The sequence below is a fragment of the Canis lupus genome, chromosome 14, assembly GCF_011100685.1.
Source record: "Canis lupus familiaris isolate Mischka breed German Shepherd chromosome 14, alternate assembly UU_Cfam_GSD_1.0, whole genome shotgun sequence".
Lineage (NCBI taxonomy): Eukaryota > Metazoa > Chordata > Mammalia > Carnivora > Canidae > Canis > Canis lupus.
The window spans coordinates 6,204,013-6,231,050 of NC_049235.1; the positions used below are offsets into that span (position 1 = coordinate 6,204,013).

The 27,038-nt window shown below is 38.6% G+C and overlaps 1 protein-coding gene across 2 annotated transcripts in view; it reads left to right on the forward strand.

Annotated features, from left to right (window-relative positions):
• COPG2 (COPI coat complex subunit gamma 2) overlaps positions 1-27,038 on the forward strand; it is a 114,761-nt gene that overhangs the window by 24,877 nt on the left and 62,846 nt on the right. For both annotated transcript variants that reach the window (XM_038556493.1, XM_038556494.1), the window contains 4 exons: positions 5,930-6,005; positions 7,470-7,562; positions 8,723-8,809; positions 9,849-10,006. In XM_038556493.1, the coding sequence (XP_038412421.1) occupies positions 5,930-6,005; positions 7,470-7,562; positions 8,723-8,809; positions 9,849-10,006 (414 nt within the window). The remainder of the gene's footprint in view (positions 1-5,929; positions 6,006-7,469; positions 7,563-8,722; positions 8,810-9,848; positions 10,007-27,038) is intronic.

The following is a 27,038-nucleotide window of genomic DNA, read 5'->3' on the forward strand; positions in this document are numbered from 1 at the left end:
GGCTCCATGCAGGGAGCCCGATGTGGGACTCGATCCCGGGGCGGAAGGCGGCGCCAAACCGCTGAGCCACCCGGGCTGCCCCCATTTTCTTTTTGTAAACAGCAGTGTCTGTAAATGCTATCCTGAGGTGGCCCGACCCATGTATTTTGGGAGCAGAGAACTTGTTTTCTAGCTTCACAGGCCCACAGGTGGAGAGGAATTTCGCCTCAGGAGAGTATGCCCAGTTGCATCTGTGCCTAACAGATGATTTTGATGATAAGGTTAGGATTTTTGAATCAGTGAGATTTTTGATGAGATTTTGGACTTCGCGTCGGTGCTGTGATGCATTAGATCTGGGGGCGTCTTTTTTTTTTTAATTTTTTTTTAATTTTTATTTATTTATGATAGTCACAGAGAGAGAGAGAGAGGCAGAGACACAGGCAGAGGGAGAAGCAGGTTCCATGCACCGGGAGCCCGACGTGGGATTCGATCCCGGGTCTCCAGGATCGCGCCCTGGGCCAAAGGCAGGCGCGAAACCGCTGCGCCACCCAGGGATCCCTGGGGGCGTCTTGAGATGGGGTGAATGTATTTGCCTGTGAGAGGGAAGCAACCTTGCTGACATGGGGATTTTATCCTGGTGAGCTCTATGTTGGACTGCTAATCCTTGGAACAGTAAGATAATAAATTTTTATTTTAAGCCACTAATTGTGGTCATTTGTTATAGCAGGAATAGAAAACTATTAGAGTAGATGACCACTGTGCATATGTGGACAGTTGTGTGACCTGGCTAAGAAACCATGGAGATTAAGAAAACCTGAAGGCAGACACTTCATAAAATAGTATACAGATGGCCAATAAGTACATAGAAATGTTCTCAATATTATTAGCCATCAGGGAAATGCAGATTAAAACCTCAGTGTGAGGGGATGCCTGGGTGGCTCATGGTTGAGCATCTGCCTTCAGCTCAGCGTGTGATCCCGGATTCCTGGGATCGAGGTCCTGGCAGGAAGCCTGCTTCTCTCTCTGCCTATGTCTCTGCCTCTCTCTCTGTGTCTATCCTGAAAAAATAAAATATTTTGAAAGAAAGAAAGAAAGAAAGAAAGAAAGAAAGAAAGAAAGAAAGAAAGAAAGAAAGGAAAGAAAGAAAAGAAAAGAAAGGAAGGAAGGAAAGGGAAAGGAGGGGAGGGGAGGGGAGGGGAGGAAGGAAGGAAGGAAGAAAAGAAAAAGAAAAGAAAAGAAAAGAGTAAAACTTCAGTGAGTGGGTTCCATACCCACTAGAATCTCAGTTAAAATAACAAAACCTGACAACACCCAAATCAAAAGAGTCTGCTCCACACCAAGTATATTGTAGGTGGGAATGTAGAATGATATAATCGCCTTATGCAGAAAACTTACAAAAGGAAAAAAATAATTTAAAGCCCTGAAAGATGGGGTGTGATCCTGGAGTCCTGGGATCGAGTCCCACGTCGGACTCCCTGAATGGAGCCTGTTTCTCCCTCTGCCTGTGTCTCTGCCTCTCTCTGTGTGTCTCTTATGAATAAATAAATTAAAAAAAAAATAAACAAAGCCCTGAAAGACTCAAAGTTACTTGAACAAATGTAAATATTTTTGAATGGATCAATTAAACATAAAGATTTCAGTACTCTCTAAATTTGTAAATTCAGTACACTCTAAATGAAAAAATCAACAGGCTATATATTATGGACTTAGAAAAGTTGATACTAAAGTTCATGTGGAAAAAACAAACTTTTAAGAATATCCAGGAAATAACTGTAAAAGAAAAACTGCTCTACAGGTCAGTGAAGTATTAAGGCCTGAGCACGTAAAACTGTGGTACTGACTCATGAATACACCAATGGAATAAAATTGTGTGATAACTTTGTAATGAGTCACCTTGGCCATGGTGATCTGCATTTTTAGAATTTTCTGATACAAATGGAAAGTATAGAATTAGACCCAAATACATGTGGAAATTTAATATATGACAGAGTGGCATTTCTAATCACTGGGGGTAAACATGTACTTCTTAATATATGATGCTGGGACAACTGAGTTGTCACTTGGGAGAATACAATTAGATCCATATTTCGCATCCTGTACATGAATAAACTCTGAATGGGTAAGGGATATAAATTTGAAAAATGAAAGCATACGAGTACTAAAGAAAACATGAGTGTATTCCTCTTTAATCTTGTTGTAGGGAAAAGCTTTGTTAGCACTGCAATTCCAGAGGCAATGAAAGAAAAGACTGATAAATTTAACTACTTGAGTTTCTCTTAATTACATGGCAAAATCATGTAGAAGATCCAGGGGTTTTCTCGGTAGATCTAAGTTGTACAGTTTCTTATGTTCATGGTATCCTATGCGACATTGCCACTCATTTTATGGCAAAAGTGGTGTGACAGTAAGCTCATGATCTATTCTGTGAGCCAATAACCTAATACAATGACGGGATGACCTATTGAATGCTCAGCTGAGGTAATATGTTAGAGATGGGACCCTGTTTAGTTGGAAAATTCTCTAGGATGCAGTCTATATGTTAAATTGATGGTCAGTGTAGTGTATGGTACACAGTGTAGCGTACGGTCCCAATTAATACAATATGTGGTTCTAGGAATCAAGAGGTGGAAATAGGACTTGCCCTCTCACCCTTGCACCAATCACCCACTTGTTGAATCTATGCTTCCCATCCCCACACAGAACATGGGTTAAAGGCCCTGTTTCCCAGGGGACAATATATTTTTTAAAGATTTTATTTATTTATTTGTGAGACACACACAGAGAGAGGCAGAGACATGGGCAGAGGGAGAAGCAGGCTCCATGCAGGGAGCCCGATGCAGGACTTGATCCCGGGTCTCCGGGATCACACCCTGAACTAAAGGCGGACGTTCAACCACTGAGCCATTCAGGGACCAGGTGTCCCTCTAGGGACGATATTTTCAATGATGAATGAGGGGAAACATTTAACCCCTTGACTCCTGATTCCCACTGTTTGACGATGGCTTTCAGCACAGAAATACCCCATACTTCTAGATTTATGTGTCTGAGTGATAAGTTGGCAACCACAGGCACCCCATACTCCAGTGTCAGAGAAGTCCTGGGGCAGACAGTGAGCCAGTTGGCATGTTTGAAACGATGACTACTGTTAGGCCACTTTGTATTATTTATGCCAGTGGACCAGCAGATAAAGACAAGAGGGCTGTACTCCTAGAGGTAACTGACCTTGATCACTGTCAAGGCTTGTTGCTATACAGACATGGAAGAGAGGACTGTATTTAGAATTCAGGGTATTTCCTTGAGTATATTTTGATGTGTTCATGCCTGAGACGGTGGTGAAGAGAGGATGGGGAACAACCAATGGTCCAGCCCTGGTAAATCTCCAACAAAGAGCTCAGATCCTTTGGAATGAAGGTTTGAGTCACTTACTAGACAACTGACCAAGATGAGACAAAGTGCTGGCTAAGAGTGAGCGAAATAGAGAATGGGTGATTATGGGAAGGAGATGGTGACCATAAACGGTGACTTTGGAATGTATTGTGTAGCAGCAAGGATTATACCATACTCTGCTAATTTTCCTGTTTCTTGTAGAGATAGTGGATGGTTACCATCTTGAAGACTCGGTGATAGGGTAGATTTAATGGAAGACATGTTCAAATTTGAGAGGTGCAAAGGATGGACTCTCCTGGGTGCTGCTGTTGAGCCACTTCACGTTTTCTCAGGCCTTCTCTTTGATCCCAGCTGTGCTTGTGGTCAGCTATGCTGTGCAGGGGCCAGCTCCTTGTGTCAGTAGTACCTCACTCCAAGCATACACTGAGTGTTTCACTTCTTGCCCTGCAATTTCTCTGGCACTCCAGTTTGGGTGCTCACTTGGGACTCACGTGTGGGAGTTAACATGTGAATGTTAACCGAATGGGGAGTTAACACTCTGGGATTAACTCTCAGCCAGGGTCTAAGACCTAGTGGGTCAATTCTTTCTTCTTCATCCCTTGGAATTGTGCTTCCCACATGTCTTTCACAAGGCTCCTTAATTTCTTTGTATTAGTTTCCCTCCTTCTTTGTTCACCTCCCTATCTTCACTTCTCTTCCCTCAGAGCACATTCCCAAATGAACTTACCTGTCTGTAAGCCTTTGTCAGGGCAGCCCAAACTAAGACTGCAGTGCAGAGCAGCAGTTGGCAGACTGGCCCGTGGCTGAAACTGCTGCCTCGTTTTGTAAATAAAGTTTTATTGGAACACAGCCATTCCTATTTTTCATGTATTGTGCATGGCTGCTTTCATGTAATGCACAAGCCAAGGAGAGAGACCTCAGAAGAAACTGAACCTGCCAAGCCTCAGTTTTTATCTAATTAGAAAAATTCAAATATTAATAAAAAGATGGGTTGATAAATTATTTATATCCAAACAGTGGAAATCCGTGCTACTATTAAAATGACATTTTAGATATATATTTGGATATTAAAAATATATAGATACCTAAATTTTTTTTTAAAGTCTACCAATGGGGGGTGCCTAGGTGGACCCATCCGGTAAGTATCTGCGTTTGGCTTAGGTCATGATCCCGGGGTCCTGGGATTGAGTCCCTCATTGGGCTCCCTGCTCAGTAGAAAGCCTGCTTCTCCCTCTCCATCTGCTTATGCACATGCATGCTCACTCTCTCTCTGTATCATATAAAATCTACCAATGGGGAAAGATTCTTAAGATATATTAAGTGAAAAAGGGAGGTGCCAGAAGAGTAGAGATTCATTTGCATACATTTTAATGTCTCTATGGTTATTTATATATATACATTTAAAAAATTCCTTAAGAAAACATAAGCAGCTGTTCACAATGACTGTCTTTATTTGAGTGGCACTACAGACTGGGGTGGGTGAGGCGAGACTTAGACTTTATATTTTTTATATCTTTCTGGATGTTTTCAAGGTATACTCATATGAAAATACTTTTATAACTAAAAAAAAAAAAAAAAATAGAGAAATTGGGCTATCAGTTCTTCACAACTTTCTCCTCTTGGCCCCCTGATGGAGGGAGTTGGAGTTGTTGGCTATTTTGGATCCTGTGAAGGGAAGGCCAGAGGGGTAGGGGATGGATAGTCAGTTTGGGGGCAGGATAAATATGTAGAGGACACAGGATAGGAAGATAAAAGGTGAATGATAGAGTATAAAGGCTAAAAAAAAAAAAAAACCTCTTTAAAAGTATGGACATGGAATGTAGTAGCTCCATCCACATTCCTCTGATTATTTTTGCAACACAGTAGAAAGTTCTGGAGCCACTGACAGTTGTCATTTTAGAAAGCCATTAGTGAGAAAGAGCACAAGTCGTGAGTTAATCATTTTTGTCTGTGTCTCTTAAGGAGTTGTCTAGTCTGATGGGTTTTAAGGATTTGGGGAGGGATCCCTGGGTGGCGCAGCGGTTTGGCGCCTGCCTTTGGCCCAGGGCGCGATCCTGGAGACCCGGGATCGAATCCCACATCGGGCTCCCTGCATGGAGCCTGCTTCTCTCTCTGCCTGTGTCTCTGCCTCTCTCTCTCTCTGTGTGTGACTATCATGAATAAATAAATAAAATCTTAAAAAAAAAAAAAGATTTAAAAAAAAAGGATTTGGGGACAATTCAGCCAGTGGCTCTCTATATCATTGTCTTTACTTTTTATGCCAGTTAGCAGCATTGAAAATTATATATTTTGTTTATGTGGTAAAGTGTATTATCTCTCTTCTCATGAGTAGTTCAGCTCCACGAAAGTAAAGACTTTGATTTGCTCATTGCTGTATTCTTAGGATTTAGAACAGCCTTCTACCCAATAGTTTTAATATTTATCCACAGAAGACACTCAGTGAATATTTGCTGAATGAATAGCTGCATTAAGATAATTATGGGGACAATTGGAATTAGCTAGGGGTGGACTCCACAGGAGAGATGTTAATTGATTTCATGGCAACTCATTTGATTTTTCTTAGTCTGACTAAGGACATGACTGGAAAGGAAGATGTGTACCGAGGCCCAGCCATCAGGGCTCTCTGCAGAATCACTGATGTAAGTTCTCTTTGTTTACTGAGGCATAAAAAGGGACACTGTGTTTATCTACAGGTGGCCATGTAAATTTAATAGGATTCCCTAGTCTGACTTTGTGAATCTTCCGTATTAGGGAAACATGACCACCAGAACGGCTTTGTGCCTCCAGGCTTTTTTTAAATTTTGGTTCAGATTGTCTTTTCCTTTTGTTTATTTAGATTAATTTCTTTCTTTCTACATTTGCCCTTATGGAATTTTGTCATAGTCCGGGAACATTGCTTGCAGGCAACCAAAACCCATTTGAATTTAGTTTTTTTTTCTTTTTTTCAACTTTATTATAGGAAATAGATCTCTCAGAATTGAGGTAAAGCTTACAACAGACAGAGCAAGAAATAAGGCAGCTCTAAAGAATTCAGCTGCAAGATTTCTCAGATATTTACGATTATGATCCATCACTTACCAGGCCTAGACCGCCTCATTGAAATATTTGAGAGAACCTGGTTAGTCATCAGCCTGCCAGTGGTCTGAAACCATATAGATCTGAGTCGGGCATTTAACCTTGACTCAGTCCCTCACATCTGGAGAGATGAGGTTATAGAGTATGTTAGGCTGTCCCTTTCTAGGAACTCGGAGTCAGGTTAAAATACAGGGCAGGAAAAAAAAAAAAAATAAAGGGCAAGCTGGGCATTGTCAAGCATGTTGACTAATATTTCAGCTATATTCATGCTTGGGTATATTTTATGTGTATGTTTACAATCTTCTCAAGTTTTAAAGGTGTTAAAGAAAGAGCAAATGGTAAATCTGGATTCTAAGAGGAATAACAGAAATGGTACAGTGTTTTTTGCTGCTCACTGTTATTGCCAGTGCTAGCAATAAGGCTATTTGAATATTGATCTTAGGCTGTTTACACATCTTCATCTGCTACCACCTTCCCAGGGATAAACTTTCTTCCAGTTATATTTAAAAAGAACTTCATTTTCAGAGGATTTCATGTTGAGGGCTCACTATAGTAGTATATTAAACATTTAATTCTTAGGTATCTAAAATAGGGATTACATTTGATTTATAGGACCCTATGCGATCCATATAAATCACATCTCCTTCATACAGAGGGATCTTCAGAATTTCAAAACTACTCCACCCCCATCTAGGAATTTCTTTTATAATATCCCTGATAAGTTGAGCCTCTACGTACACCTTTCCTCGAACAGGGATTCTCCCTTTGAGACAGTTGATTTCATTATTAAACAGTTAATTTTTTTCCTTCCATGTGCTCTTAAAATAATCCTCTTTGAAGATTCAACTCAGTTGTCTGGGTCCTGCCCTGGGGCATAGGATTACTCTATTATATGATAATCCTTTTAATGCATTCTAAATATTTGCACAGAAACAAATAGATGACCGTTTTTTGTAAATTATTTTGAAGCGGTGATTTTGGGTGAAAATGTTTTGCTTCAACAGCTTTTTCTTTATGCATGTTATCAGGGAACAATGTTGCAGGCCATCGAAAGATACATGAAGCAGGCCATTGTGGATAAAGTCTCCAGCGTATCCAGCTCAGCATTGGTATCTTCCTTAGTAAGTGAACAAGTAGCTGCGGGGTTCTTCAGGGTGCTACAGTTTCTATGGCAGAAACAAAGTATCACTGTGATGTCTCACAAATGAAACATTCAGAAAGCCATATACATCTGTGTTAACTTTCTCCCATAGTGTTTTATCAGGGAGCATGAACATGGGCAGTTTAAAAACATGAAATTTTCATGTTGAAAGGTTTTGATAACCAGAAAGTTCCGTTGAATACAGCATGAAGATGGGGGTAAGGATGAGATGGCAGACAGGGAAGACATTGGCTGATTTTTAAAAATTTTTATTTTTTAAATCTTTCTCTGTCCCTGTACTTTCTACCTCCTGCCTCTTTTTCCTCTGCTTCCTTAGTGGTGTCCTTCAATCCAACCTCCCATTCCGCTTCTAAATTTCTTTTTTTTTTTCGCTTCCAAATTTCTTTTACCTTTTTTTCTGCCTTTTTTTTTTTTTTTTAAGATTTTATTTATTTATTCATGACAGACAGAGAGAGAGAGGCAAGACACAGGCAGAGGGAGAAGCAGGCTCCATACAGGAAGCCCCACGCAGGTCTCGATCCCGGGTCTCCAGGATCACACCCTGGGGCCGAAGGCAGCGCTAAACCGCTGGGCCACCAGGGCTGCCCTTTTTCCGCCTTTTTATCAAAACAAAATGCATTGATTACAGGCTTATCACATTGCATTTGATTAAAATTGGTTGTTCCCGTGTAAATGGATTAGGTTGTCAGAATTGCCAAAGGTTCTGAGTCTGGAATATAATTGGTCAAGTTTTACAGCAGGGGACATATCAGTATCCTGGGTTTTTTGTTTTTTTGTTTTTTGTTTTTCCTTCTAGGTGAGTTTCCTGGAAGTAAAACCTAGAATGTGCACATTACAGAAGCACCATTCTATTCACTAGCTTTTCCTTTGCTGTCCTTCCCCTCTTATAATGTCCTTTCATACACCTTTCTCAGCCCACAAACACACACTTGTCTTGGCAAAAGTTTCTGATTTATTAGTTGCCTTGTGAGTAGAGACTTGAAATAGATTCCTAAAAGCTACAGAGTTGTCTCTTTTCCATATGGCAATGCCTGTTAGTGATTTTCTAAGAAAACCAGCTCGTGCTTGCAAACCTCTAGTGACCATGCATGATATACTCTTCCTTTGCTCTGTGTCTAGCACATGATGAAGATAAGCCATGATGTGGTTAAGCGTTGGGTCAATGAAGCCCAAGAAGCTGCTTCCAGTGACAACATTATGGTCCAGGTACTGCCATTGAGTCACATTGGGTCTTGAGACCAGCTTTCTTTACCCTCCATTTTAGGGGCAATGCATGGATTCCCCAGATGTGTATTAGCTAAAGGCTAATATTGAGCAGCCTATTAGTACATATTCTCAAGTGGGTATCCCACTAATTAGAATTATTGTCTGAGGTCCTGCTAGAGTTTTGTACAAGCTGTAGGAATGTTCAGGCAAGATTCTTACATTCAGTGGTAGTTGGAGATGCTTCTTCCAAAGGTCCCTCACGCTGCATTTCTGTCCTTTATTTGAAAAATAATTTGTGAAGAAGGCTGTCCAAGTCTAAGCTTTGCAGAATTTGGTTATCATAGGCATTAAACAGTGAAGAGTAATTCTTATTTTCTGAAACTTAAAAACCATCTTGTTGGGAAGATCTCCTTTTGATATTCTTTAACTCCTAATTAAAAGGAACAAGATTAAAATCTTAACTGGCAATTTTGTGTGAAGTACCCCATTTGTGCTTGAGAAGATACTTATTCATCCCTTTTCAGTGTTTACAACTTCTTATGTTAGCATATTTAGTTATGAGGAAATAGAGCAGTAATTTTTCCCTTAAGAAACATTCTCGCTCTCTTAACTCTGATCGTTGTGTTTTTACACAAAGTGCCACGATAATTACACTCCTTAAGCCTGCTTTAGGAGATTACTCCTTTAACTACTAACATGGCCACAGATGACTTAAAGCCACAAACAGAGACCTGGGACCCAAGAGCCTTTGTACTAAGGATGTGTGGGGCAGTGCTGAACCTGCTAGAGCCATCTTCGGATTGTATGTCATCTCTTTTAATACTATTTATCCAATCTGAATCTATAATTTCTGAGGGTGAAACTCTTATCCTTTCAGTCTTGCGTTTTGATTCAATGTGAAAAAGATGTTCTATTTGTGTACATTTGACTTGGGTATCTTTTTACTAGAAATCTAGTTCCAAATGATTTTATTTTCCTGGGAGTTTGTCGTCCTCCTCCTCAGCTTTCTGTATGGTACATCTTTTTTCTTGTTCTTTAGTACCATGCATTGGGAGTCCTGTATCACCTTAAAAAGAATGATCGCCTTGCTGTTTCTAAGATGTTGAATAAGTTTACAAAATCCAGTCTCAAATCACAGTTTGCTTACTGCATGCTGATCCGAATTGCCAGTCGCTTACTAAAAGAAAACGAAGAGGGGTAAGTGTCTTCAACTAAACCTAAGTAATTTTCTCTTTGCTGGTTAACATACCTTCCAAGTTTATTTCCTTTGTGAATATTTTTTGGGTAGTGCTGATTTTACAGATGGATTTGGTGTTTTCCAAATTAAGAAAATTCATGGGATTCTAAGTTATGCAACTTTTTTTTTTTTTTGCAACTTTTTTTTTTTTTTAACCTTCATGTATGCTCTGGTATATGTATTTAATAGATTACGATTGCCAATAATACAATAAGAAACTGAACAAAAAAACCTTATAGATCATAGGATGTGCAATAATTAAATGTGAAAGCTGGAAGTGGCATTAAGAATCTTGTTTGCTCCTTTTATTTTTATAAGAGAATGTTAAAGTGCTGCATTTAATGATTTATTTAAAGGGCATGAAGGAGGAAAAGAGAATTAATTCCACATTTCTAAGGTTCTTACGTTCATGAAGTTGTATTATTTGATGGCAGACTGTTATAATAGAAGGATGGGTATTATAATCTCTTGAGTAACCACTAAAGAAAAAATAGGAGATCTAGCATAAATGTCAACAGAGAAGATAAAGTGGAATATTAAAAAAAAAAATTCAGTTGAGCTTCCTGCTTCTGGGAATGGTAGAACAGCTTGGTTATATTAGCTTACTGCAAATACATCATTGGTACAAAACTTTGCCTCCCTCCCCAAATAGGAAAACCCACCACTATTTGAAAGTACTGGTGAGTGGTGAAAAGTAGGCAAAAAGTGGAGGGAAGTTGATGCCTGAGAGGCAGAAGCTATACTAAGTGAGATTTGTATATTTCCGGTTAGTCTTCTGAGATCCTCCAGTTCCTGGATGTGGAATCACAGAAAGCCATAGTATTTACTGGACAAGAGGGGTCAGAACGTAGTTTGAGATTAGAAGAGTGATGAAAACCTATGGTGGAAATCCTGGAAAGGAGGGAACCACAATTGGGGTAAGTCCCCAAATCAATCTCAAACTCTGCAAAGCTCCACGGTTGACTACTGAACTATATGTATATAGGCGGCAAAAAGTAGCTGTGAACCGAAAGAACTGAGTGGAGAATTCAGCTGCACCTCACGGTGGAAGAGATCAAGTTTGGAGTTTGATCCCAGCCAGATTAACTGCCTGCTAGAGAAACAAAAATTCCAGAATCTTTGCATCCTGTCGTCCACAATGTTTACATGTAGTAAAAAATTGAAAGAAGTGCAAAGACTTTGGAAATTGTGACCAGTAGTTAAGAGAAAAAGCGGTCAACAGACACTGACTCTGATATGACCTGGACATTGGAATTACCAGACAAAAACTTTAACAGATTTATAAAAGATGTTTTCAAGACTTTAATAGGAAATAGTTGTAATGAATGAGCAAGGGAAATGCAAACTATAAAAAGGGAACTAAAAAGAAATTCCAGAGCTTTAAAGTTCTATACAGTCAAGATTCTTTTTTTTTTTTAACTTAAATTTTAATTTTTAGTTTTTTTGGCTCCACACCCCGGGTGTGCTAAGCAAGTCCGAGATGACTAGGGCAGGCTGTCGGGAAGGGAAGATCACAGGCAGGCTGGAACTCATGGCCAGAGGCTGAAGCTACAGCGCACTGGTGGAATTTGTCCTTTTACATTTTTACTATATGCAGCAAGATGAAACCACCCTTCAACACTTTCCTTGGGAATTCCCTCAAGTGAAGAGCCAGGTTCATCATTTACAAGTTATGCTTTCCACGTAACTGCAGGACACAGTTTCTCTAATCTCTCTGCCGACCTATAACAAGGACCTACCTTACTCCAGTTTACAATAACCTCTTCCTTCTTGCTCTTACAGGATTCTCCAAGACTGGATTTCTTTCTTTCTTTCCTCCTTTCCTGCCTTCCATCCATCCTTCCTTCCTTTTTAATTCCAGTATAGTGTTCTGTTAGTTTCAGGTGTACAATAGAGTGCTTCAAGAATTGCATGATGTCATCCATTCCTCATCGAGACAAGTGCACTTGTTAGTCACCATCACCTATTCCTCCTTCCCTGTGCCCCCCACCTTCTGGTAACCATAAGTTCTCTATAGTTAAGAGTCTATTTCTTTCCCTCCATCTCTCTTTTTCCTTTGTTCATTTGTTTTGTTTCTTAAATTCCGTAGGAGTGAAATAATATATTTTTCTCTTATTTTACTTAGCATTATACTCTTTCTCTTTTTTTTTTAAGATTTTTTTCATTTATTCATGAGAGACACAGAGAGAGAGAGGCAGAGACACAGGCAGAGGGAGAAGCAGGCCCCACGTAGGGAGCTGGACGTGGGACTCGATCCCGGTCTCCAGGATCAGGCCCCGGGCCAAAGGCAGTGCTAAACCACTGCGCCACCTGGGCTGCCCAGCATTATACTCTTGAGCTCCATCCATGTTGTTGCAAATGATAAGATTTTATTCTTCCTTATAGCTGAATAATATTCCATTGTGTGTGTGTGTGTGGGGGGGGGGTGTATACACACACAACCTGTCTTCTTTATCCATTGATCTATTGACAAACACTTGGGCCACTTCCATAATTTGGTTATTATAAATAATCTGCAATAAACATTGGGGTGCATGTATCCTTTTGAATTAGTGTTTTTGTATTTTTTTGAGTAAATACCCAGTAGTGTGATTACTGGATCATGGGATAGTTATATTTTTTAACTTTTTGAGAAACCTCCATATTGTCTTCCCTAGTGGCTTCACTAGTTTGCATTCCCACCAACAGTGCACGAGTGTACTTTTTTCTCCACATTCTCACCAACACTTGTTGTTTCTCATGTTTTTTATTTTAGCCATTCTGACAGGTGTGAGGTGATATCTCATTGTGGTTTTGGTTTGCATTTCTCTGGTGATGAGTGATGTTGAGCATTTTTTCATGTGTCTTTTGATCATCTTTGGAGAAAATGTCTATTCATGTCTTCTGCCCATGTTTAGTTGGATAATTTGTTTTCTCAGTGAGTTTTAGAAGTTCTTTATGTATTTTTGGACACTAACTCTTAATCAGATATGTCATTTGCAAATATCCTCTCCCATTTAGTAGGTTGCCTTTTAATTTTATTGATTGTTTCCTTTGCTGTGCAGAAGCCTTTTATTCTGATGAAATCCCTATAGTTTATTTTTGCTTTTGTTTTCTTTGCCTCAGGAGGCATATCTAGGAAATATTGCTACGGCAATCTCATGTAGGTTTTTTTTTTATGCTTTCAGGTCTCACAGTTAGGTCTTTAATCCATTTTGAGCTTATTTTTGTGCATGGTGTAAGAAAATGGTTTGGTTCCATTCCTTCATGTGTAGCTGTCCAGTTTTCCTAACACCATTTGTTGAAGAGACTGTTTCCCATTGCATATTCTTGCCTCTTTTGTCAAAGATTAGTTGACCTTCTATTTGTGAGTTTGCTTCTGGGCTTTCTGTCCTGTTCCATGAGTCTGTGTATCTGTTTTCATGACACTGCCATATTGCCTAGATTGCTATAGCTTTGCAATGTAACTTGAAATCTGGAATTGTGATACCTCTAGCATTTTTGTTGTTTTTCAAGATTGCTTTGGCTATTCGGGGTCCTTTATAGTACAAATTTTTATGTACAAATTTTAGGATTGTTCTAGTTCAGTAAAAAAATGCTGCTGATATTTTGATATAGATTGCATTAAATCTGTTGATTGCTTTGGGTAGTCTGGACATTTTATCTTATTTTACCTTAAAGATTTTATTTATTTATTTGAGCAAGAGAGAGAGTATACACAAGCAGGAGGAGAGACAGAGGGAGAAGCAGGCTCCATGCTGAGCAGGGAGCTAGACCCAGGGCTGGATCCCAGGACCCCAAGATCATGACCTGAGCCAAAGGCAGGCACTTAACCAACTGAGCTACCCAGGAACCCCTATCATGGACATTTAACAATATTTGTTCTTCCAGTTCATGAGCATGGAATATTTTTCCATTTGTGTCATCTTCAATTTCTTTCATCAGTGTTTTATAGTTTTCAGAGTACAGGGTTTTCACCTTCTTGGTTAAGTTTATTCTGAGGTATTTTATTATTTTTGGTGCAATTGTAAAAGGGATTGCCTTAATTCCTTTCTGTTTCTTTATTATTAGACTAATCAAAAATCATTGATTTTTTTTTAATCTGTGACCTCAATTTTATCAATTCTTGTAGATTTTTGGTGGAGTCTTTAGGGTTTTCTGTGTATAGTATATGCAAATAGTGAAAGTTTTACTCTTCTTACTAATTTGGATTCCTTTTATTCCTTTTTCTTGTCTGCTTGCTGTGACTAGGACTTCCAGTACTATGTTGAATAAAAGTAATGAGAGTGGACATCCTTGTCTTGTTCCTGATCTTAGGGAAAAGCTGAAAGCTTTTCATTCATTCATGAATGATGCTTTTTCTGCATCTATTAAAGTGATCATGTGGCTTTTATCCTTTCTCTTATTGATGGGATATATCATGTTGATTGATTTGCAAATGTTTAACCACCCTTTCATCATGGGAATAAGTCACTTGATTGTGGTGAATGATTTTTTTTTAATGGATCATTGGATTCAATTTGCTAATATGCTTTTTAAGATCTATTTATTTATTTTAGAGAGAAAGAGAGCATGAGTGGGAGGGGCAGAGGGAGAGGGAGAGAGAAACTCAAGCAGACTCTGCACTGAGTGTGGAGCCTGGCACAGGACCTAAGCTGAAACCAAGAGTAGGATGCTTAACTGACTATGCCACTCAGGTGCCCCAATTTGCTAATATTGTGATGAAGATTTTTGTATCTGTTATTACAGATAGTATTTTTTTGTAGTGCCTTTTATCTGGTTTTGGTGTGAGGGCAGGGCAATACAGGTCTCATAGTTTTCCACCCTCTCCTATTTTTGGGAATAGTTTGAGAGGAATAGATATTAACTCTTCTTTAAATGTTTGGTAGAATTCACCTGTGAAGCCATCTGGTCCTGGACTTTTGTTTATTTGGAGTTTTTTGATTACGGATTCAATTTCATTGCTGGTAATCTGTTTAAGTTTTCTATTTCTTTCTGACTCAGTTTTGGAAGGTTACATTTCTAGAAATTTATCCATTTCTTCTATGTTGTCCAATTTGTTTGGTATATAGTTTTTCATAATATTTTCTTAAAATCTTTTGTAATTCTGTGGTGTCAGTTGTTATTTCTCCTCTTTCACTTCTGAATTTTTGTATTTGAATCCTCTTTTTTGATGAGTCTGGCTAAGGGTTTATCAATTTTGTTGATCTTTTCAAAGAACCAGCTTCTGGTTTCACTGATCTGTTCTATTTTTAAATTTCTGTGTCATTTCTGCTGTAATCTTTATTTCCTTTCTTCTACACATTTTGGATTTTGCTTTTCTTTTTCTGGTTCTTTTAGGTGTAAGGTGAGGTTGTTTATTTAAGATGTTTCTTGCTTCTTGAGGTAGTCCTGTATTGCTATAAACTTTCCTCTTAGAACTACTTTTGCTGCATCCCAAAGATTTTAGACTGTTATGTTTTCATTTTCTTTTGTCTCCATGTATTTTATTTCCTCTTTGATTTTTTTTTTTTTTTTTTTTGGTTGACCCATTCATTGTTTAATAGCATGTTACTTAACCTCCATTCCAGATTTTTTCTTGTGGTTAATTTCCAGTTACATAGCATTGTGGTCAGAAAAGATGTATGGAATGACTTTGATCTTTTTGAATCTGTTAAGACTTGTTTTATGGCCTAATATGTGATCTATTCTGGAGAGTGTTCCATGTACACTTGAAAAGAATGTGTATTCTGCTATTATCGGATGGACTCCCAAGACCAGATTTCTACAGGTGGTCTGTGAACTCTCACTGGCAGTGTTCTTAAAGACCAGAATTTCTGATAGCAGTCTGTTTAAGGTGATTGAAGCTTTGTTCATCCTGATCCCCCCAAATTCTATCAGCCTCTACCCACAGCCTTCTTCCAGAGACAGTTATACAGTTTCAGGTTTTTGTTACAGTAGCACCTCACTGTCAAGTACCAAAGTCTGTATTGTTTTTATTGTCATAACAGATGATCACAAATATAATGGATATTATAATATCCCTTTATGATCTCATGATTCCGTAGGTTAGACATGAGTCTCATAGGCTAAAGTCAGAATGTTAGCAGGATGCTGATGCTTATTGGAGGCTTTGGGGAAGAATTCACTTTTAATCATATTTAGGTTGTTGGCCAAATTCATTTCTTTGTGGTTAAAGATTGGTAGGTCTCTATTTCCTTACGGCTGTCAGCCAGGGGTTGGTCTGTATCATGAAAGGTAATGTATTCACAGGTTCCATGGAAGAAGGCATGAACTTCTGGGGGGCCATTCTGCCTGCCACACCGATGATAACTGAAATGGAAAGTTGGCTGGATAGACAGTACCATACTAGAGATGGCTAACAAAGCAGTGAAAGAGTTAGTGAATTTGAAGACAGCAATAGAAAGTAACTAATTTGAAGAACACAGAAAACAGATTAAAGAAGAATAAACAGCTTCAGAGAACTGTGGGATAATATCAACTGGTATGCCTCTTGATATGTAATTGGAACTCCCGAGGGAGATGTGAGAGACTGGAACAAAAAAGCTATACAAAGAAATAATGAACAAATTTCCCAATATGCATTTATTCTAGCAGTGCAAGGTTCATTTAACAATCAAAAACCAACATAACATTCCTCATTTAAAGAATATAGGAGAATAATAACAGTATCATAATGGATGCAAAAAATCCTTGATAAAATTCAGTGACAATTTGTGATTAGAAACCTCCTTTCAAAGCAAAGAATAGAGGGGAACATTGTTATGCTGATAAGGGTATCAAAAAATCCCCAGAAACTTTATACTTATTGGTGGACTATTACAGATTTCCCCTTGAAATTGTAAATGAAACAAGGATGCCTGCTAACTGTATTTTTTTAAAGCAACATTTTATTGGAAGTTATACTTGAAGCAATAAGTCAAAAAAAATCTAATGATTTGAAAGAGGACATAAAACTGTCTTTGTGGACAACATGATTATATATAGAGAGAATGTAAAATCTAAGGATTAGCTATCAGAATTGATACATGAATTTATTAAGGTTACTGGATAGGTCAATATCCAAAGTTGATTTTATTTCTATATTCTAGCAGCCAATCAATAAAATAAAAATTTGAGGGGCTCCTGGGTGGCTCAGTGGGTTAAGTGTCTGACTCCTGATTTTGGCTGATTTTTATTTTGGTGTCATGGTTGTGAGACTAAACCCCACGTTGGACTTACACATTGGATGTGGAGCCTTCTTAAGATTCTTTCTCTCCCTCTGCCCCTACCCCCCACCCTCTCTCTCTTCTCTTTCTCCCTCTCTAAATAAAATAAAGTAATTTTTAAAAAAAGATTTGAGAGGGCAGTCCAGGTGGCTCGGCAGTTTAGCTCCGCCTTCAGCCCAGGGTGTAATCCTGGAGACCTGGGATCAAGTCCCACGTCGGGCTCCCTGCATGGAGCCTGCTTCTCCCTCTGCCTGTGTCTCTGCCTCTCTCTCTCTCTCTCTCTCTCTCTCTCTGTCTCTCATGAATGAATAAATACTTTAAAAAAAAATAAAAAGATTTGAGAGAGAGAATATGTGCATGGGCAGGATGAGAGGCAGAGGGGGAGAGAGATTGGAAATAGATTCCCTGCTGAGCCTGACCTGGGGCTCTATTCCAGGATCCTGAGATCATGACCTAAGCTGAAAACAAGAATTGGATGCTTAACCCATTGAGCTGCCTAGGTGCCCCAGAATAAAATAAAATTATTAAAAGATTGTACCATTTGTATCAAAATGAAATCCTTAGGATAAATCTACCAAAAATTGTGTACATCTCTACGCAAAAATTATAAAAATGTTAAAGAAGTATGGCCTGATTAAATGGAGGAATATATCCTGTTCTTAGATTACATTATTCATTACTATAATATCTTTTTATTTTGATCTGTGGATTCAGTGCATCCTAAAGTAGAATCTCAGTTGGCTTATTTAAATACCCAACAGAATGCATACATTTGTGTGTCAAAAGACAAACCAAGGATAGAGGTATCCTATCCTCTATCCTTGGTTTGTACTGCTATTCAGTCCAAATGGAAGAAGTCCAAATGTCTGTCAAGGTTAGAATCAAAAAAGAAATTGTGGTGTATTCATACAGTCAATAGTGTACAAAAACAGAAATGAACAAAGAACTGTTAAATATAGCCACATGTATAAGTCTCACTAAGACACACACAAATACATTCTATATAGTTCTGTTTGAGTTAATTTCAGACTTAATAGGTACAACTAATCTATAGCATTAGAAGTTCATATTTATTTTTAGGGCAGAAGCATGATCCTGCCTGGAAGGTGGCATGTAGGGCACTTCTGGAGTGCTTGAAATGTTCATTTTCTTTATCATTGTAGGTTTGTGATAATTCACTTAGGACTTAGTTATCTAGGGTTATATAAGAAATTACTGAAAAACTTAATCAGATTAAAAGGACAAATACTTATTTTCCCCACATGATTTCTGTAGGTCAGGGATTTGGGAAGGTTCTTAGCTGGTTCCTGATTGAGATCTATCTTGAGGTTGTAATCAAGATGTTGGCCAGGGTTGCGGTCATCAGAAGGCTTGAAGGAGGCTGAAGAATCTTCTTCCAAGGTCAGTCACTCATATGACTAGTGCCTTGGTGCAAGCTGTTAGCAGGACACCTGAGTTCCTTGCCCTGTAGACTTCTCCATAGGGCTGTTCAATGTCCTCCTAACATTGTGGCCCCCAAACTGAGCACCAAGTAGGAGTCACAATAATTTTTATGACGTAGTCTTTGAAACCACATTTCAGCATTTCTGCACTGTTCTCTTGGATAAAAAGATCAACTCTATTCAGTGCTTGGGGAGTAGAAAAGTGAATGAATACCAGAAATTGAGAATCACTGGGGGCCTCTCCAAGTTTGGCTATTATATTAGTTTGCCATGACCACCATAACAAAATACCACAGACTAGGTGGCTTAAACAACAGAATTTTTTTTTTTTTTTGCAAACACGTGAGGGTTTATTTACAAGCTCGAGCTTGGGTCCAAGTGTACCCGACACAGCGGAGCAGGGACTTGGACCACAACAGAAATTTTTTTGTTCACAGTTCTGGAAGCCAGAAAATTCAAGATTAGAATGCCAGTAGGGTTGTGTCTGGTGAGAACTTTCCTTTGGGTTGCAGAGTGCCACCTTGTCACTGTGTGCTCGTGTGATTTACCTTTGGTGCGTTTCTGTGTGTACGCATGTACGCACACGCACACACAGAGGTAAGGGGACAAGAGCAAGTGCTCTGCTGTCTCTTCCTTAAAACCCTAGTCCTATCAGATCAGGACTCTACCCTTATAACTTCCTTTAACTGTAATTACTTCCTTAGAGGCCCCATCTCTAAATAGAGTCACACTGTAGGTTAGGGCTTGACTATGAATTTGGGAGGGAAAGGAGGACACAGACATTTCATGTACTTTCTGTATTATTGTTATAATTTAATACAGAATTCACTTTTTAAAATGTCTGATCAGTTCTTAGACCTATAGAAAGATAGGATCTTTAGAGTAAACACACATATGCACACACACGTGTGCATTTGCACACACATGCACAGCACCAAATGCTATGTAGAATACGGTGGTGCAAAGATAACAAGCAGGCACACTCTAACACTGAATGTTTTTTAACAAGGGTAAAGAGAAAATTTTAAAGGTTTATGAAAACAAAGATATTTCACCTATAGTTTTACTTTAGGTTTCTCTATGGCATTGAATGGAAAGCAGCAATGGAGCCGTGTCTAAATAGTGCTGTGGGAAAATAACTGTCAACCTAGAATTCTATACTCTGCCGAACTATCACTCAACTGTGAGGGTGAAAGCAAATTATTTTTAAACATAAGGGTTTACCATAAATAGTTTATTGATCAGTTTGTAAGAATTATTCATAGATTCACTCCCGCATGAACAAATATATGCTTAGAAGGCAGCAGTGGGATTTAAGAAGTAGGAGTGAACAATGGATTAGTATTAGCATTAGTAATTATAAATAGATATTTTAACTTTTAAAAATTTAATAATAAGCTCAAAGATTCCAGAAGACAGAAACCTGATAAGTAATGATGTAGAAGGTAGTATTAAAAATAAAATGCTAAGATTTTGGTTCGGTTTTATGTTTCGGTTTGGGTGTTTGTTTGTTTGTTTTTGGGTTTTCTTGGGAGGAAGTTATTACTTATTTAAGTAGTCTCTATCCCCAGCATTGGATTTGAACTCTGGATCTTGAGACCAAGAGTTGCATGCTGTCCTGACTGAGCATGCAGGCACTCCAAAATGTTAATTATTAATGTTAGACTTTGTCAGAAAAATATATGGATTAGTTATTAAGAATATAAATAGAATGTAAAGCTTTAAAAATGTTGAAATACAAATGGAAGAAAGAAAACTTGGTCAAAGTTTAGTGGAAAACAATGGAGTATATAAATAGAAAATAAAATAAATTGCACGGAATTCAGTGTAAATTTATTAGTTATCTCTTGCCGTGTGACAAATTAGCACCAAACTTAGCAGCTTATCCGAGCCATCGTCTCATAGTTTCTGTGGCCAGGAATCTGGAAGTGGCTTAACTTCTGGTTTTGGTCCAGGGTCCTTCATGAAGTTGCAGTCAAGCTGTCAGCCAGAGCTGTACTCCCCTACATCTGGAGGACCCACTTCCCATTTCATTCATGCAATTGTTGACAAGCCTTGGTTTCTCCCTGGCTGTTGGCCAGGTGCTTCAGTTTCTTGCTCAGGCAGGCCTCTCTGTAGGCTGATTGAATGTCTTCATTCAATGAGTCAGTGAAATGAAGGAGAGGAGAGGCTCAGATGGAAGTCACAGTGCTTGATAACCTAATTTAAATGGTAGCATGCCATCACCTCTGATGTATTCTCTTGGTTACAGAGACCAAGCCTAGAATAATGTGGGAGGGGACTATGAGGGGATGTGGATTTTCAAAAGTGCAGATTTGGGAGGATCATTCTAGAGGCTGCCTAGCAAACAAAAATATTTCTATTATAATAAATGTAAGTGGGCTTACTTACATTATTAAGGGATTACTTATTAAAAGTGTCAAGTCAGGGGGCACCTAGGTGGCTCAGCAGTAAGCATCTGACTTCAGCTCAGGGCATGATCTCAGGGTGCTAGGATTGAGCCCCATGTCAAGCTCCCTGCTCAGTGGGATGTCTGCTTCTCCCTCCGCCACCCCCCCCCCCCCATCTCTCAAATAAATAAAATCTTTTAAAAACTGTCAGGTCATGTAAGCAAAATAAGAGACCTATTATATAGCCTTTTAATAAAAGGCACAGAGTGGCAAGGAAACATTTAAAATGTATCAAAAAGGGACACCTGGATGGCTCAGCGGTTGAGCATCTGCCTCGGCTCAGGTCCTGATCAAGTCCTGCATTCGGCCTGTTGCGGGGAGCCTGCTTCTGTCTCTGCCTTGCTCTCTCTGTGTGTCTCTCATGAGTAAATAAATAAAATCAAATAAATAAACAAATAAAATATATCAAAGATACTATACATGCTCAATTATATACTAACACTATATGTACTAATTGCTGCTTAGCAGTAGTAATACAAGCCAGAATACAAGAAATCAGGATTTAGAGCATTAAAAATGACAAAATGGGATTTTGTATTTTGACAAAAGTAATGGTCTAAAAAACAATATAATAGAAATGAACTTGTATAAATGGTTGACCCTTTAACAACACAGGTTTGAACTGTGCAGTCCATTTATACATGGATTATTTTTTCCTGATATAGTACAGTGCCATAAATGTATTTCCCTTCTGATGTTCTTACCATTTTCTTCTCTCTGGTTTGCTTTATTCTAAGAATACATTATACAATGCATATGACATACAAAGTATGTGTTAATCAACTATTTATAATGTTGGCAAGTCTTCCATTTAATAGCCAGCTATTTGTAATTAAGCTTTTGAGGAGTCAAAAGTTATATATGAATTTTTCTTGAAAATTTTATTTATTTATTCGTGAGAGACAGAGGGAGAAGTAGGCTCCTCATGGAGTAGGGACCCCAGCGTGAGACTCGATCCCAGGACCCTGAGATCAGGACCTGAGCCGAAGGCAGATGCTTAACTGACTGAGCCACCCAGGTGCCCAGTTATACATGGATTTTTGACTGCTTAGTGGTTTGGTGTCCTCATCCCTGAACTGTACTTAATAACATTGCTTCAAAATATATACAGCAAAATCTTAGAAGAAATTAAAGGTTTTAGAAGATATAAACACTCATCTCTCAGAAACTGACCAATCAGTTGTAAAAGTAAGATTGTAGTCAATCTGTATATCACTGATAACAAAAATGACCCTAGGGTTCATTTAGAACCCTATATCCAAGAGAGAATATGCAATATTCTTTAAATATTTTAAGGTAAAAAACCTAGTATACATTTAGGAAAATGCATAAGACTTATACTTGTATGTACACTCTATCTAATTTCTGTGGAACACCCATACAATGACCAAATGCTGATTAGTAGTACATTTGGGTGTCCTGGAAATGCTTTCTATATCCTTCTTGGTCATACCTGCCCCCAGTAGAAGTCACTTTTCTGATTTTTATGGTAGTAATTTCTTTGCTTTTCTTTAGATTTTTACCCACTGCAGCCATAAACAGGAAAGTTTAGTTTTGTCTTGTTTTGAATGTTATGTCAACAGAATCATGCTATGTTTTGCATCTTGTTTTTTTTTTCACTCATAATTTCAGTGCAAGACTTTTGCACCCTTGTTTTTGCTGAAGCTGTAGTTCATTTTAATTGTATATTTCCTTGATTGAATTCCTCTAGGTTTATTTATATTCATTCATTTTTTTTAAAGATTTTCTTTATTTATTCATGAGAGAGACACAGAGAGGCACAGACACAGGCAGCGGGAGAAGCGGGCTCCACACAGGGAGCCAGATGTGGGACTCGATCCTGGGTCTCCAGGATCACACCCTGGGCCGAAGGCAGGCGCCAAACTGCTGAGCCACCCGGGCTGCCCTATACTCATTCTTTTATTAATGGGCATTTGGGTTGTTTTCTGTTATGAGCACTTATTAATGAAATAGCTGCAAACAGCATTCCTGTGTTATACCAGACTGTCTTATTACCATAGCTTTCTCTCTTTTCTTCATTTTTATTTTTACTTATTTCTATAGATATGTCTCTAGGAATAGAATTGGTAGGTATTTGTTAGACTTTTTCAAAGTGATTATACCAATTTACATCCAGTCAGCAGGCTGAGATTCCCTGAGGCCAAGACTTGATGTCAAATTAAAAAATTTTTAATAATCAAAGGGGGTGGGGATCCCTGGGTGGCTCAGTGGTTTGGCGCCTGCCTTTGGCCCAGGGCGCGATCTTGGAGTCCTGGGATCGAGTCCCGCTTCGGGCTCCCAGCATGGAGCCTGCTTTTCCCTCCTCCTTTGTCTCTGCGCCTCTCTCTCTCTCTCTCTCTCTGTCTATCATAAAGAAATAAATAAATCTTAAAAAAAATAATCAGAGGGGGTGTATTAGATTTTCTTTATTGAGATATAACTCATGTACCATAAAATAACACCTTTTTAGAATGTATATTCAGTGATCTGTCATATATTCACAAAGTTGTGTAATCACCACCAGTAATTCCAGAGCATTTTTATCATCCCAAAAAGAAATCGTCAGCCCATTAACAGTCAACCTCCCTTACCAGCTCCTCTCAGCCCTGGGAAAACATTAATCTGCTTCCTGTTTCTCTAGATTTGCCTGCTAGACATCCCATATAAATGGGATCATACAACATGTGGTCTTTTGTTTCTGGTTTCCTTCACTTATAGTGATGTTTTCATGGTTCATCTATATTACAGAAGTATCAGTATTTTTTTTATAGCTGAATAATATTCCATTGGGTGGCTATCCATATTTTACCATTTTCCTGTTGATGGACATTTAGATTGTCTCCACTTTTTAGTGGTTATGAATAATGCCACTATGAACAGTCATGCATAATTTTTTTATGTGAGTATGTTTTCCATTCTCTTGGGTATATACCTAGGAATAGAATTGCTTGGTCATAACGTAACCATGTGTTTAACTTTTTGAGGAACTGCCAAACTGTTTTCCAAAATGAGTGCATCATTTTACCTTCTTACCTATAGTGCATGAAGATTCCAATTTCTCTGCATTCTCACCAACACTCATTATTGTCTCTCTGTTTTCTTTTAAAGATTTACTTCTTTATTTTTCAGAGAAAGAGACAGAGCCTGTGCCGGGGAGGAGGTGGGGAGGGTGGGAGGGGTACAGGGAATGGAGTCTCAAGCAGACGTCATGGAGCCCAACTCCATGCCTGATCTCATGACCCTGAGATCATAACCTGAGCCGAAACCGAAATTAGTGACTGGGCCACTAAGGCACCCCTGTCTTTTTTATTATATATCTCCTAGTATATGTGATGAGATAATCTTACTTTTTTTTTCCTATTGAAAAAATTTTGTTGAAAAAAATTGTGCAAATAAGCTCCTGATTTGATAACAATAAAGGCATTTCCCTAATGACTAATAATGTTGATTATCTTTTCCTGTGTTTATTGGGCATTTGTAGATTTTTTTTTTAAGATTTTATTTATTTATTAGAGAGAGAGTGCAAGAGAGAGCACAAGTGGTGCAGAGGGGCAGAGAGAGAGGGAGAAGCAGGCTCCCTGCTGAGCAGGGAGCCAGATGTGGGCTCCTTCCCAGGATCCTGGGATCATGACCTGAGTCTGAGGCAGACACTTAACTGACTGAGCCACCTGACACCACCTCCATTTGTAGATCTTCTTTGGAGAAAGATCTATTGAGATCCTTAGAAAGATCTATTGAGATCCTTTGCTCATTTAAGAAAAGTGGGTTTTTTTAATCTTTTACTGAGTTGTAATCATTGTTAAGTATACTTTGGATACTAAACCTTTATTGGATACATAATATGCAAATATTTCCTCCCATTCTGTGGTTTTTAGTTTCCTGGCTGTGTCCTTCCTTTGAAGTATAGAAGTTTTAAATTTTGATGAATTCTAGGTTATCTAGGTTTTGTTTTGGTTTTGGTTGTTTGTGTTTGGTATTAAGAAAACAGTGGTCTAATCTAGGGTCACAATGATTTACACACCTATGCTTTCTTCTAAGTTTTATGATTTTTATTTTTCACATTTAGGTGTTTGATACATTTTGAGGTATTTTTGTATATAGGGTGAGGTAGGGGTCTAGTTTTGTTCTTTTGTATGTGGAGATCTGGTTGAAATAGGAGTTTGCAGTTGTCTCAGTACTATTTGGTGAAAGATTATTTTTCCACTGTATTGCCTTGGCATCCTTGTCAAGTCATTGCAGTTTGAATTTATAATTCCCTAATTACTAAGGAGGTTGGGAACCTTTTTCTATTTTTATAAACCATTTGGATATCTTTTCTACTGAAAAAAAAAAGAAAAAAAAAAACTAGCTTTTAATTAGGTTACCTCCTTATTCTTATTGATTTCTAGGAGTTTTTTGGTTGTACATGTTGCAAAGCCTTTCCCACTCAACTTTGTTCTCTTTCTTGGTGTCTTGATGAACAGAACTTTGTTAATATAGTCAAATTTATCAGTCTTTGACTTTTGGAATAATGTTTTTGGTGTCTTGCTCAAGACCTCTTCTAGCCCAAGTTCTCAAATATATCTTCTATGCTATTTTTAAATAGGCATTATAGTTTTAACTTTCATTGTTTTAGGTCTATAATATACTTGGAATTTTTTTTTGCATATGGTATGAGGTAACAACTTAATTTTTTTTTTCCTCCATATGGATACCGAGTATTCTGCTACCATTTGTTGAAACGTCTGTTTATACCCACTGCTGTGCAATGTCAGCTTTGTCATAAGTCAAGCGTCCTTATACTCACTGTTCTATTTCTGGGCGCCAGGAGCTCTATTTCTGTTTCTGCACTAACAACACATTCTTTATTATCATAGCTTTATAATAGTGTAGATATATGGTAGAGCAAATCCTCCCTTATTCTGCCAGAGTGTTTGCCAGCTCTTCTTTTGCATCCTTACTGTTCTGTGCATATCTGTGTAATTTTACTAGGGATTGTTTAGCCTCGCCCTCAGTCAAGTTTGCCTCTTCCTGGGATACTCCCACCAAGATCATTAACAACTAAGGAGTTCTAACCTGGGCAATGATATTCCCTAGGTTTTTCATTCATTGAGATTTTAGGGCTATTTCTCACATTTAGTTAATGAGACCAGCCATCCCAAGCATTAGTCAAAATGACAAAATGTGTCTTTGACCTCGGACCCTTTGATTTACTTCCAGAAAGCTACCGGTTTCTACTGACTTTCTGGAAGTAAGCCACAGTAGAAACCTGACTTGATGCCTAGTTCGCTGTAACAGTTCTTACACAAATAAGCACAGACATCCAAGAAAAACCCACACGTAGCCTACTGGTGTAGCATTCATTGGAGGAAGCCCATAGAGACCAAAACCATATCAGATGCACTGGGTGCCCCATTGTTCATTCATTCTAGTTCAGTGTGCAGAGGTCTATCAGGGCAGTTTTCACACCCTGAGAGAGGGATTATGACCCTTGGGCTTATGGCTTTTAAACTGCTTTAAGTACAGAAACAACAACCACTCACTGTTGTGATTAGAGGTAGGATGCAGAAAACGTAGTATGATAGACATTACATCTGATGCCACAGCGGAAAAATTTTGAGCCTATCATGAACAGTTATATGCCACCAAATAGAACCTATTTTGACAGCATAGTTTTTAGGAAGGGCAGCCCTTCTCTGGCACAATCAGAGCTTGGGATCCAAATCTTGGAGCTGTATTGTGTGGCATATTAGTAGCAGGAATCTTCCTCTTTCATGGTTGGAGAACTACCAGCCCCTTCCTTGGCATGGGGGAAGGAGCTCCAGTCCAAGTTTTGTGGTTGACCAGAATTGATTGCCTTACACATTGGGCTGAGTCCAGTTGTCATGGAACTCCTTTTTTGAGTGGGCAGCAGGTCAGTTTCGGATGAAATGA